Source organism: Cherax quadricarinatus, chromosome 40 (assembly GCF_038502225.1).
Source record: "Cherax quadricarinatus isolate ZL_2023a chromosome 40, ASM3850222v1, whole genome shotgun sequence".
Lineage (NCBI taxonomy): Eukaryota > Metazoa > Arthropoda > Malacostraca > Decapoda > Parastacidae > Cherax > Cherax quadricarinatus.
Window position 1 is genome coordinate 19,706,817 of NC_091331.1, and position 12,091 is coordinate 19,718,907.

Sequence of the window (12,091 nt, forward strand, 5' to 3'; positions counted from 1 at the left end):
TTACAACCCCATCTATAAATATATTAAACAACCATGGTGACATTACACATCCCTGTCTAAGACCTACTTTTACCGGGAAGTAGTCTCCCTCTCTCATACACACCCTAACCTGAGCCTCACTATCCTCATAAAAACTCTTTACAGCATTTAGTAACTTACCACCTATTCCATATACTTGCAACATCTGCCACATTGCTCCTCTATCCACTCTATCATATGCCTTTTCTAAATCCATAAATGCAATAAAAACTTCCCTACCTTTATCTAAATACTGCTTCAATGTAAACACTTGATCTACACATCCCCTACCCACTCTGAAGCCTCCTTGCTCATCCGCAATCCTACATTCTGTCTTACCTCTAATTCTTTCAATTATAACCCTACCATACACTTTTCCTGGTATACTCAGTAAACTTATTCCTCTATAATTTTTACAATCTCTTTTGTCCCCTTTCCCTTTATATAAAGGGACTATACATGCTCTCCGCCAATCCTTAGGAACGTTCCCCTCTTTCATACATTTATTAAACAAAAGTACCAACCACTCCAACACTATATCCCCCCCTGCTTTTAACATTTCTGTCATGATCCCATCAGTTCCAGCTGCTTTACCCCCTTTCATTCTACGTAATGCCTCACGTACCTCCACCACACTTACATTCTTCACTCCTTCACTCCTAAAAGATGGTATACCTCCCTGGCCAGTGCATGAAATTACCGCCTCCCTTTCTTCCTCAACATTTAAAAGTTCCTCAAAATATTCTCGCCATCTACCTAATACCTCCCTCTCCCCATCTACTAACTCCCCTACTCTGTTTTTAACTGACAAATCCATACTTTCCCTAGGCTTTCTTAACTTGTTTAACTCACTCCAAATTTTTTTCTTATTTTCATTAAAATTTCTTGACAGTGCCTCTCCCACTCTTTCATCTGCTCTCCTTTTGCACTCTCTCACCACTCTCTTCACCTTTCTTTTACTCTCCATATACTCTGCTCTTCTTATAACACTTCTGCTTTGTAAAAACCTCTCGTAAGCTACCTTTTTCTCTTTTATCACACCCTTTACTTCATCATTCCACCAATCACTCCTCTTTCCTCCTGCCCCCACCCTCCTATAACCACAAACTTCTGCCCCACATTCTAATACTGCATTTTTAAAACTATTCCAAACCTCTTCAACCCCCCCACTACTCATCTTTGCACTAGCCCACCTTTCTGCCAATAGTTGCTTATATCTCGCCCAAACTTCCTCCTCCCTTAGTTTATACACTTTCACCTCCCTCTTACTTGTTGCCACCTTCCTCTTTTCCCATCTACCTCTTACTCTAACTGTAGCTACAACTAAATAATGATCCGATATATCAGTTGCCCCTCTATAAACATGTACATCCTGGAGCCTACCCATCAACCTTTTATCCACCAATACATAATCTAACAAACTACTTTCATTACGTGCTACATCATACCTTGTATATTTATTTATCCTCTTTTTCATAAAATATGTATTACTTATTACCAAATTTCTTTCTACACATAGCTCAATTAAAGGCTCCCCATTTACATTTAACCCTGGCACCCCAAATTTACCTACTACTCCCTCCATAACATTTTTACCCACTTTAGCATTGAAATCCCCAACCACCATTACTCTCACACTTGATTCAAAACTCCCCACGCATTCACTCAACATTTTCCAGAATCTCTCTCTCTCCTCTACACTTCACTCTTCTCCAGGTGCATACACGCTTACTATAACCCACTTTTCACATCCAATCTTTATTTTACTCCACATAATCCTTGAATTTATACATTTGTAGTCCCTCTTTTCCTGCCATAGCTTATCCTTCAACATTATTTACATATTTACAATCACTGGACATGGTTTTAGGACTGCTGGAGCTTGTGGAACTCCTTGAAACAAGGCACCATGCACAGAGGCACCTTACATTCCTCACACATAAACCGAGTGTCTTTGCGTCTTTGATGCCGTCGTTTTGTTTGTGCACAGACGATGCATCTCTTCTGAGCAAATTTCTTCTGAGTTGAAGGAAGTTGTATTATGAAATGATCACCTTCCCTCCTCAAACGCTTGGGTACATCCTGAGGAATTCGAGGACCGTGTTGTATAGCAGGTGTTCTTACCTGGTACTTCATTATGAGTTGTCTGACAACAGACAAACAAAATTCACCATACGGTGGTCTGTTGCCAGTCTTTATTTGGTACATATTATATGCATTGAGCATTAAAATGTCCATAAGATGGAAGAAAAGTTTCATGTACCACTTGTAACTCTTATGAACACAGTCAACAAAACCAATCTGCATGTCACATTTGTCAACCAAGCGCATGTTTTGTGTATAATCAATCACTGTCACTGGTTTTCGAATACGTTCATTAGTCACTCGATCAACTTTGCCACTGTCTTGCATTTCATTACGGTGAATGGTTGTCAACAATGTGACATCTCGTTTGTCATGCCACCGTAATGCCATGATGTCATTGGCAGTAAACACCTGCACGTCATCACCACGAGCACCTGCATTGAGCCTGGGCATATGTTACGATTAGAACGCACTGTGCCACGCACATCTGTCTTGTTCACTCGCATGAAATCACTGAGTAATGGGCTTGTGTACCAGTTATCGGTATATAATGTATGCCCCTTACCAAGATAAGGTGCCATCATGTTTCTCACTACGTCACCTGAGATACCCAATAACATCTTGGTATCTTTCAATGTTTTACTACCCGTGTATACAACAATATCCAACACCAGGCCACTGTCACAATCACAGAGTACAAACAGTTTTATACCAAAGCATTTCCTCTTGCTCGGTATATACTGCTTGAATGACAGTCTACCTTTGAACAAAATCAAAGACTCGTCAATTACAAGATTCTTGAATGGATAAAAGTACAGTGGACCCCCGGTTAACAAACTTTTTTCATTCCAGTAGTATGTTCAGGTGCCAGTACTGACCGAATTTTTTCCCATAAGGAATATTGTGAAGTAGATTAGTCCATTTCAGACCCCCAAACATACACGTACAAACGCACTTACATAAATACACTTACATAATTGGTCGCATTTGGAGGTGATCGTTAAGCGGGGGTCCACTGTATATGCTGAACTTTTGTTTGAGATACATGAAAACATTTCTAATCTTGTATAACCTGTCACTTCTGTCAGGCCTGGTTTTGTCAGAGAAGTGCAACATACGTAAGAGTAAGATAAACCTGTTCACTGATATGATTTCACTGAAGACCGGGGTAGAAATTAGCCGATCTGTGGACCAGTATGCTTTTATATTATGCTTATAGACGTGAGGCATAAGCATTATTGTTGCAAAAAGCAAATACATTTCTGCAACAGTCGTCTCTTTCCACCTGTGTAGTCTTGACTGTGGTGATAAGATCGTATTTGCCATGGTGTACTCAAAATACTTATTACTTTCCCTGACAATAATTTCCATCAATGGCTGGTCAAAGAATAATTCAAAGAATTCCAGTTCAATGGCCGTGGTTCCAAGGGGACAAGTAGGTAGAATTCCACTTTGAGAGTCATCAAAATGGTGAGGCTTGGGAACAAAATTGGGATTTTGCTGCCAATCCCACATACGGTTTGCTGGTGGATACTGGACATCATAGGCTGGTTGTGCGGGTGGTTGTGGTTGTGGTGGGCTGGTGGCTGACGCTCCGCTTTGTCCTTGAACTGACGAGTCAGCAGCGTGGGTCCCAGCGTGGCCTGGTGAGTCACGCATGGCGGTGCCACTACCGTCACCACTAACACCATCCACTGATGCCTGTGGTCTATCCATGCCAAGTGTAGCCACATCATCCTCACTATCACTACCTAAAACTGGTGTAGGGCCACGGGATGTACTCTGGGATGTACTCCGGGATGTACTCCGGGATGTACTCCGGGATGTACTCCGTCCCCTGGGCACAGCATAGGGTACACTACCTAAGCGCATGCGGCGGCGAACATACCGACGCTTCACTGGTGAATATGATTCCTCACTATCACTACTCGAATGATTGTCGAGCGCAATAAAATTACAATCCACGTCACTATCATCATCATTACTGAAGTCAGAGGCCTGGCCATGCGAAAATATTAGTTTTCTCTTGCGTTGAGGAACAACCGACCGTGAGTCACGAGTGCCCACACCAGAGGTAGAAGGTTGAGGATCGTCAGGGTTTTCTGCACTATTATCGATATCCTGGTCATTCTTTTCGGTCACTAACTGATCAAAGCCGTAGAATTCGTCTTCATTTCCACTTCCATCAGTGTCAGAACTATCAGATAGGAAGAGGAGAGTCCCAATTTTCCGGGGAGTGAGAGCTGACTTACGACGAGGCATGGTGAACAAGGGTGACTGAGCCGGCGTTCCCACAATGCTATGCAGGCGCCTAGATTTTTTGTTTATGGCGCACACCCACCGCGCAGACCCGTTCTCTCACATGTAGGCCTATGAGCGCTTTCGCGCTAAATTTGACGGCGCTAGAATTTTGGCATAGATCTACGGTTTGGACACTCAACGTAAAGCCATAGATCTACGGGACGGACCCTGAAAGGGTTAATCAAAAATACCAACCACTCCAACACTATATCCCCCCCTGCTTTTAACATTTCTGTCATGATCCCATCAGTTCCAGCTGCTTTACCCCCTTTCATTCTACGTAATGCCTCACGTACCTCCCCCACACTTACATTCTGCTCTTCTTCACTCCTAAAAGATGGTATACCTCCCTGACCAGTGCATGAAATTACCGCCTCTCTTTCTTCCTTAACATTTAAAAGTTCCTCAAAATATTCTCGCCATCTACCCAATACCTCCCTCTCCCCATCTACTAACTCCCCTACTCTGTTTTTAACTGACAAATCCATACTTTCCCTAGGCTTTCTTAACTTGTTTAACTCCAAAATTTTTTCTTATTTTCATTAAAATTTCTTGACAGTGCCTCTCCCACTCTATCATCTGCTCTCCTTTTGCACTCTCTCACCACTCTCTTCACCTTTCTTTTACTCTCCATATACTCTGCTCTTCTTATAACACTTCTGCTTTGTAAAAACCTCTCATAAGCTACCTTTTTCTCTTTTATCACACCCTTTACTTCATCATTCCACCAATCACTCCTTTTTCCTCCTGCCCCCACCCTCCTATAACCACAAACTTCTGCCCCACATTCTAATACTGCATTTTTAAAACTATTCCAACCCTCTTCAACCCCCCCCACTACTCATCTTTGCTCTAACCCGCCTTTCTTCCAATAGTCGCTTATATCTCACCCGAACTTCCTCCTCCCTTAGTTTATACACTTTCACCTCCCTCTTACTTGTTGTTGCCACCTTCCTCTTTTCCCATCTACCTCTTACTCTAACTGTAGCTACAACTAAATAATGATCCAATATATCAGTTGCCCCTCTAAAAACATGTACATCCTGGAGCCTACCCATCAACCTTTTATCCACCAATATATAATTCAATAAACTACTTGCATTACGTGCTACATCATACCTTGTATATTTATTTATCCTCTGTTTCATAAAATATGTATTACTTATTACCAAATCTCTTTCTACACATAGCTCAATTAAAGGCTCCCTATTTACATTTACCCCTGGCACCCCAAATTTACCTACTACTCCCTCCATAACATTTTTACCCACTTTAGCATTGAAATCCCCAACCACCATTACTCTCACACTTGATTCAAAACTCCCCACGCATTCACTCAACATTTCCCAAAATCTCTCTCTCTCCTCTACACTTCTCTCTTCTCCAGGTGCATACACGCTTATTATAACCCACTTTTCACATCCAATCTTTATTTTACTCCACATAATCCTTGAATTAATACATTTATAGTCCCTCTTTTCCTGCCATAGCTTATCCTTCAACATTATTGCTACTCCTTCTTTAGCTCTAACTCTATTTGAAACCCCTAACCTAATCCCATTTATTCCTCTCCATTGAAACTCTCCCACCCCCTTCAGCTTTGTTTCACTTAAAGCCAGGACATCCAGCTTCTTCTCATTCATAACATCCACAATCATCTCTTTCTTATCATCTGCACAACATCCACGCACATTCAGACTTCCCACTTTGACAATTTTCTTCTTATTATTCTTTTTAGTAATCTTTACAGGAAAAGAGGTTACTAGCCCATTGTTCCCGGCATTTTAGTTGACTTTTACAACATGCATGGCTTACGGAGGAAAGATTCTTATTCCACTTCCCCATGGATATAAAACGAAAAGTAATAAGACCAAGAACTATTAAGATAAAATCAAAGAAAACTCAGATGAGTGTGTATAAATAAATGTGTACATGTATGTGTAGTGTGACCTAAGTGTAAGTAGAAGTAGCAAGACATACCTGTAGTCTTGCATATTTATGAGACAGACAAAAGACACCAGCAATCCTACCATCATGTAAAAACAATTACAGGCTTTCGTTTTACACTCACTTGGCAGGACGGTAGTACCTCCCTGGGAGGTTGCTGTCTACCAACCTACTACTACTATTATTATTATTATTATTATTACAACATAAATAATTTGTAATTTTTATTCACACAAAATATATAAGATTTACTATTATGCCATATTGCAATAGTTGTATAAATAATGTCAACCCATTCACGACTGCATATTGGAATTGACAGTGACGTCATTTGTTTACTCTTGAACATAGCCAAAACAATCAAACATTTCTCCTGTGTTGAACTCAATTTCAAGGTACTTTTATTTATTTATTTAGAAATTTTAGCATACATACAGAGGTACAAAAAAAAAATACAGGTAAGAGCAGCATGCCAAAGCCACTTATATGCATAGCATTACGGGCTGGCTTAAAATTAACTTAAGATTAACTAAGCAATGATGAAATCGTCGTGAAAGCAATCAAAATCATATCTATTTCTGTAATATATCTTCCATTCTATCAAATGAGACCAAAAAAACAAGGATACAACCATAAAAACCATACGAAAATACCGCTAAGGGGTGGCTAATTGCCGAGAAGTGAACTCCATTATTTATGCTTAGATTTTTTTCATTTTTGGTGTACGTTAAGAAGCATCTTTCCATCATACATTGCCCAACAAATGAGATACAATTCCCTAGATCAAGAGCAAGAGCCCCTCACCAGCGTCAAGGAACCTGCCTTGAGGTCTGTTCGCTTATGGAAATTTTGCTCGCATATGGAAACAAAAAATCGACCCATCGACTGCTCGTATTTGGAAAAACTCGCACGTGGATGTACTTGCAAGTAGAGGTTCCACTGCATATAGTATATAATTTTCTTAGACTAAACATCTTTAGAAAAATCACCGAATGAGTTAAGGCGTTCAAGAACTAAAACCAAGAGGCAGGGCGAGCCAAAAAGAAAGAAAAGCCCAAAAAGAAGGAAAAAACTTTCATCCTCATTCAACACTTTCACCATCACTCATACATAATCACTGTCTTTGCAGAGGCTCTCGAATATGACAGTTTAGTCATCCCTCCACACTGCCAATATCCTAAACCCCTCCTTTAAAGTGCAGGTATTGTACATCCCATTTCCAGGACTCGAGTCTGGCTAACCGATTTCCCTGAATCCCTTCACAAAATATTACCCTTCTCATAATCCAACAGCTAGTCAGGCCCCAAAAACCATTCATCTCCACTCACTCCTATCTAACACACACACACACACACACACACACACACATACTCATATACAACAGGCCTAGTGTCTAATCAACATGTGCCTAGGACAAAATGGTAACTAACACACACACACACGTACTCATATACAACAGGCCTAGTGTCTAATCGACATGTGCCTAGGACAAAATGGTAACTAACTAACACACACACACACTTGCTGGAAATCCAAGCCCCTAGCCCACAAAACCTTCTTTACCCCCTCCCTCCCACCTTTTTGAGGATGACCCCTAAGCTGCCTTACTTCCCCAATAGATTAATACATTCTCCAAGTCATTCTACTTTATTCCATTCTCTTGAAATGACCAAACCACCTCAACAGCCCCTCTTCAGCCCTCTGACTAACACTTTTAGTAATTCCACACCTCCTCCTAATTTCCACATTATGAATTCTCTGCATAATATTTACACCACACATTGCCCTTAGACATGACATCTCCACTGCCTCCAGCCGCCTCCTCGCTGCAGCATTTACAACCCATGCTTCACACCCATATAAGAGAGTTGGTATCACTATACTCTCCTACATTCCCTTCTTTGCCACCATGGATAATGTTTTTTGTCTCCACAGATACCTCAACACACCACTCACCTTTTTTTCTTCATCAATTCTATGGCTAACCTTCATCCTTCATAAACCCATACACTGACAAATGAACTCCCAAATATCTGAAAACATTCACTTCTTTCATACTTCTATCCTTCAATATGATATCCAATTTTTCTTTATCTAAATTATTTGATACCATCATCACCTTACTCTTAACTATGTTCACTTTCAACTTTCTACCTTTACACACCCTCCCAAATTCATCCACTAACCTTTGCAACTTTTATTTAGAATCCATATGTTACTTTAGAATGCATATATTACTGTATTTCTTTAATGTTACAAAATCCCTGGAGGAGTGTAAATGCAGATGTGGGAATATCTATTCCAATATATATACACCTAAGAGCTGTTTATCATTTTTGAGCCTAAAACTAGCACATTGTTTTAAAAATGTTAGCCAACCAATTTACATTAAAGTTCTTATCTAGGCGATGAATATATAATTCTGCCAGTCACAGAGGTGAAAATGCGACAAGTAGCACAAGTTAGCAGGAAAGTCTACAAGGTGAAGGACAGATAGATGAGGTTTGTTGTGGACATGAACAGGTCTGCAAGGTTAAGAGACCAGATCATAACCAGATTCATATGTTCCTCTTGAAGAAATATTGTTTTGAGGCTACGGCCTCTGCCATGTGAGAAGAGGTGAGCTGGAGTGTGAAATCTTGTCTAGAATCAACTTGAAATGCAGGTATTCTTGTCCACTGGTAGAGGGCAATGCATTTCTCTATTCCACCCCTTTGTTTTAACCTACATCCTGGAACATATGCAGAACATCTTGAAGATGGTGCCAATGTTACATTCTGAAATTGCATTCTTCCGCTCTTGTTCTACATATCTGACTGTTTGATAACCTATTTGAAGTTAGAGAAGAACCATGCTTTAAGTGTCCCATCTTCAATTTAGTTTGCCACATACGTGTAATTATTTAAGGTTCTCAGAGCTTGTAGAACATACTATTTTCTCTTGGATATCATTACAGTAATCTACTATTATATTTGCAAAGAAATATTTTCTGGTGTCATTTCTGCACTGCTTTATTCTTAGTTTAAAACTATGACATATCTGTGACCAATTTTTTCTACCCTTGCAGCCCAGCCTGAGGCCAGACTCTCTTGCTGACTACCTAGCGAACCAGGTTGTTTCTGCTAATGGCCTGCAGACCCGCAAAGCTGTCAAAACCTGGCCTCTTGTTCTAACTGTTGACGGTATATCACACAAGTGTGGAACATCCTCAGTAGCAGGGGCCTTTTTTTGTAATGAACAGAAGGGCCCTGCTTATACAACAGGTTAGGTTCCAGACTACTGCTGTAAAGTGAATCACAGCTTTTTTTTGCTTTCAAATGCATATAAATGCCTGATAACACATTTACATTATGATATATTAAGTGAGCAATTGAGATAGGCCTTACCTCAAAATATTTTTGTCTTTGGTTTATATTCAGTGGTGAATATATTTATTGTAGGAAGTCCGAATCTGAATAATTGAAAATGGGTATAACTGAAAACCACTGCATCAGCAAAACACTGTAAAGTGAAGCGCTATAAAGCAGGGCCTGCTTGTATTTATATACTGGAGAATGGGTTTTAATAAAATTTCACAATAACATGCAGAAATGTTATAAAGATACAGCCTTGTGAAGAAAACTAAAATAGAAAGTTTAAATCGCCAAAACTATCCCTCAGATCGGAATAAAATACTGCAGTCGAGGTTACTTAATAATACACTAACAAAATCAATAAGTAATTTATCTTGTAACACTTAGGAAACCTAATACTGCTGAGGAGGGGTTGTTGAGGTGGTTCGGATATTTAGAGAGGATGGAACGAAATAGAATGACTTGGAAGGCATATAAATCTGTAGTGGAAGGAAGGCAGGGTAGGAGTCATCCTAAAAGGTTGGAGGGAGAGGGTAAAGGTGGTTTTGTATGTGAGGGGCTTAAACTTCCAGCAAGTGTGTGTGAGCGTGTTAAATAGGAGCAAGTGGAGGCAAATGGTTTCTATGACTTGAAGTGCTGTTGGAGTGTGAGCAAAGTAACATTTTTGAAGGGATTCAGGGAAACTGGTTAGCTGGACTTGAGTCCTGGAGGTGGGAAGTACAGTGCTTGTGCTCTGAAGGAAGGGGTGGAGATATCACTATATCTTGCCTCTGGCACGACAATGATGAGTGATAATGAAAGTGTTTCTTCTTTTTCAAGTCACCCTGCCTTGGTGGGAAACAGCCGATGTGTTAGGCTGTAATATGCCCATGAACATCTATCTTGTTAGACTTTGGGGACTATCATAGAAGCTTAATACAGAATCTCTGATCTAAAACTGTGCATGCTACAGATATTTTAACTAACTGCACTGTGTTAATGTATTTGTACAATTTTTTGAAAGTAAAGTACTGTAAATTTTAACTTTTTGCCTGCTTGATTTTGTAGTACCAGTACTTTATTTACCTTATCAAATTTCCCCTCCTGTCTGTTATTAAAAGTTGGATCATAAGCATTTATGACAGAGCTCCTCATCTTCACTTTGAATATCAAACATTATCATCTCTACAGAATTTGTTAGGAATTTTTCTTGTACTGCTTGTAGTTATATTACTACTACTCTATCTCTTCTTTCCAACTATGTCCTTTCTCAATATTAAGTAGTTTACTTTGAAAGTTCTCTTTTAATCATAAAGCTATTAACTAAATGCCATGACTGACACTGCTAGAAATGATGAATAAAAAGACAAGCCCATTTCTCAATCTCCTCTCAGAGATACATAGACACTGGCAAACAGTGATGTAAATTTTTCATCAAAAAATGAAGTTTTTAGGTAAGAAAAATACTGAGAGCACTAGACACCAAAATATTAAAGGCAGTAAGGACACAGCCAACAGTACACTTATCACAATAAGTGTGCTGTGGGCTGAGAGATTTCTCTCTTCTGTAAGCAAATTTATCTAAAAACAATGTTTCTGAAAGTGATGTTGAACCACTGACACTTCACACTAATGAGATGATTCATATCCAATATAGGTCAATGTACTGTAATTCCATGCCCAACCTGGCTATAAAACAGATTTGTTTACATTACTATACTCAACAACTGTGGAAATAAACAGTATTATGAAAACTTGCTTCCTGTTCAGATGTTAGCGTATCATTGGTAACCATTGTCATCATCTCCTTAAGTAGTAGTTTTTGTAGATCTACATAGCTGACATCACGCACCACCTGACTTTGATATATACCACCAAACCTGAAACAAGGATAATATAATAGCAATTATGGTTAAATCAAACAAGTACGTACTATATATTCCTTCGCAATAAAATCATATTATGTCTAATCCTTCACTATACCTACCTTCATTTTTCTAACCAAAATTATTTGTCATCACAAGCACTGTAGCGCATTATCAACCCACAAATAGCAAAGATGTTAAGAATAACATTGATAAGTGATATATCATATACAGTAGAACCTTGGTTTTCGTTTGCCCTGGTTTTCGTCGAATTCAGGATTCGACAACTTTTTTCATCAAAATTTTGTCCCAGTTTTTGTTCATCACCTCAGTTTTCATCGAGTTGACGGTGGTCCGCTGTACCTAACGTGTCTGCCTGCACCCACACAAAGTATCCCACGTGTTCTGAGTATGTCTGGCTTTGTTTCTCATCGGTAAACGGTGGTAGTGATGGTGGGAGAGGGTGGTAAAGGGTGGTTGTAATAGTGGTAGAGGGTGGTAGTAGTTGTGATGGTAGAGGGTAGTAGTGGTTGTGATGGTGGT

At 39.6% G+C, this 12,091-nt stretch overlaps 1 protein-coding gene across 3 annotated transcripts in view; it reads right to left on the reverse strand.

Annotated features, from left to right (window-relative positions):
* LOC128687331 (ubiquitin carboxyl-terminal hydrolase 31-like) overlaps positions 1-12,091 on the reverse strand; it is a 525,901-nt gene that overhangs the window by 126,110 nt on the left and 387,700 nt on the right. For all 3 annotated transcript variants that reach the window (XM_070092773.1, XM_070092772.1, XM_070092774.1), the window contains exon 7: positions 11,443-11,563. In XM_070092773.1, coding sequence (XP_069948874.1) covers positions 11,443-11,563 — 121 coding nt within the window. The remainder of the gene's footprint in view (positions 1-11,442; positions 11,564-12,091) is intronic.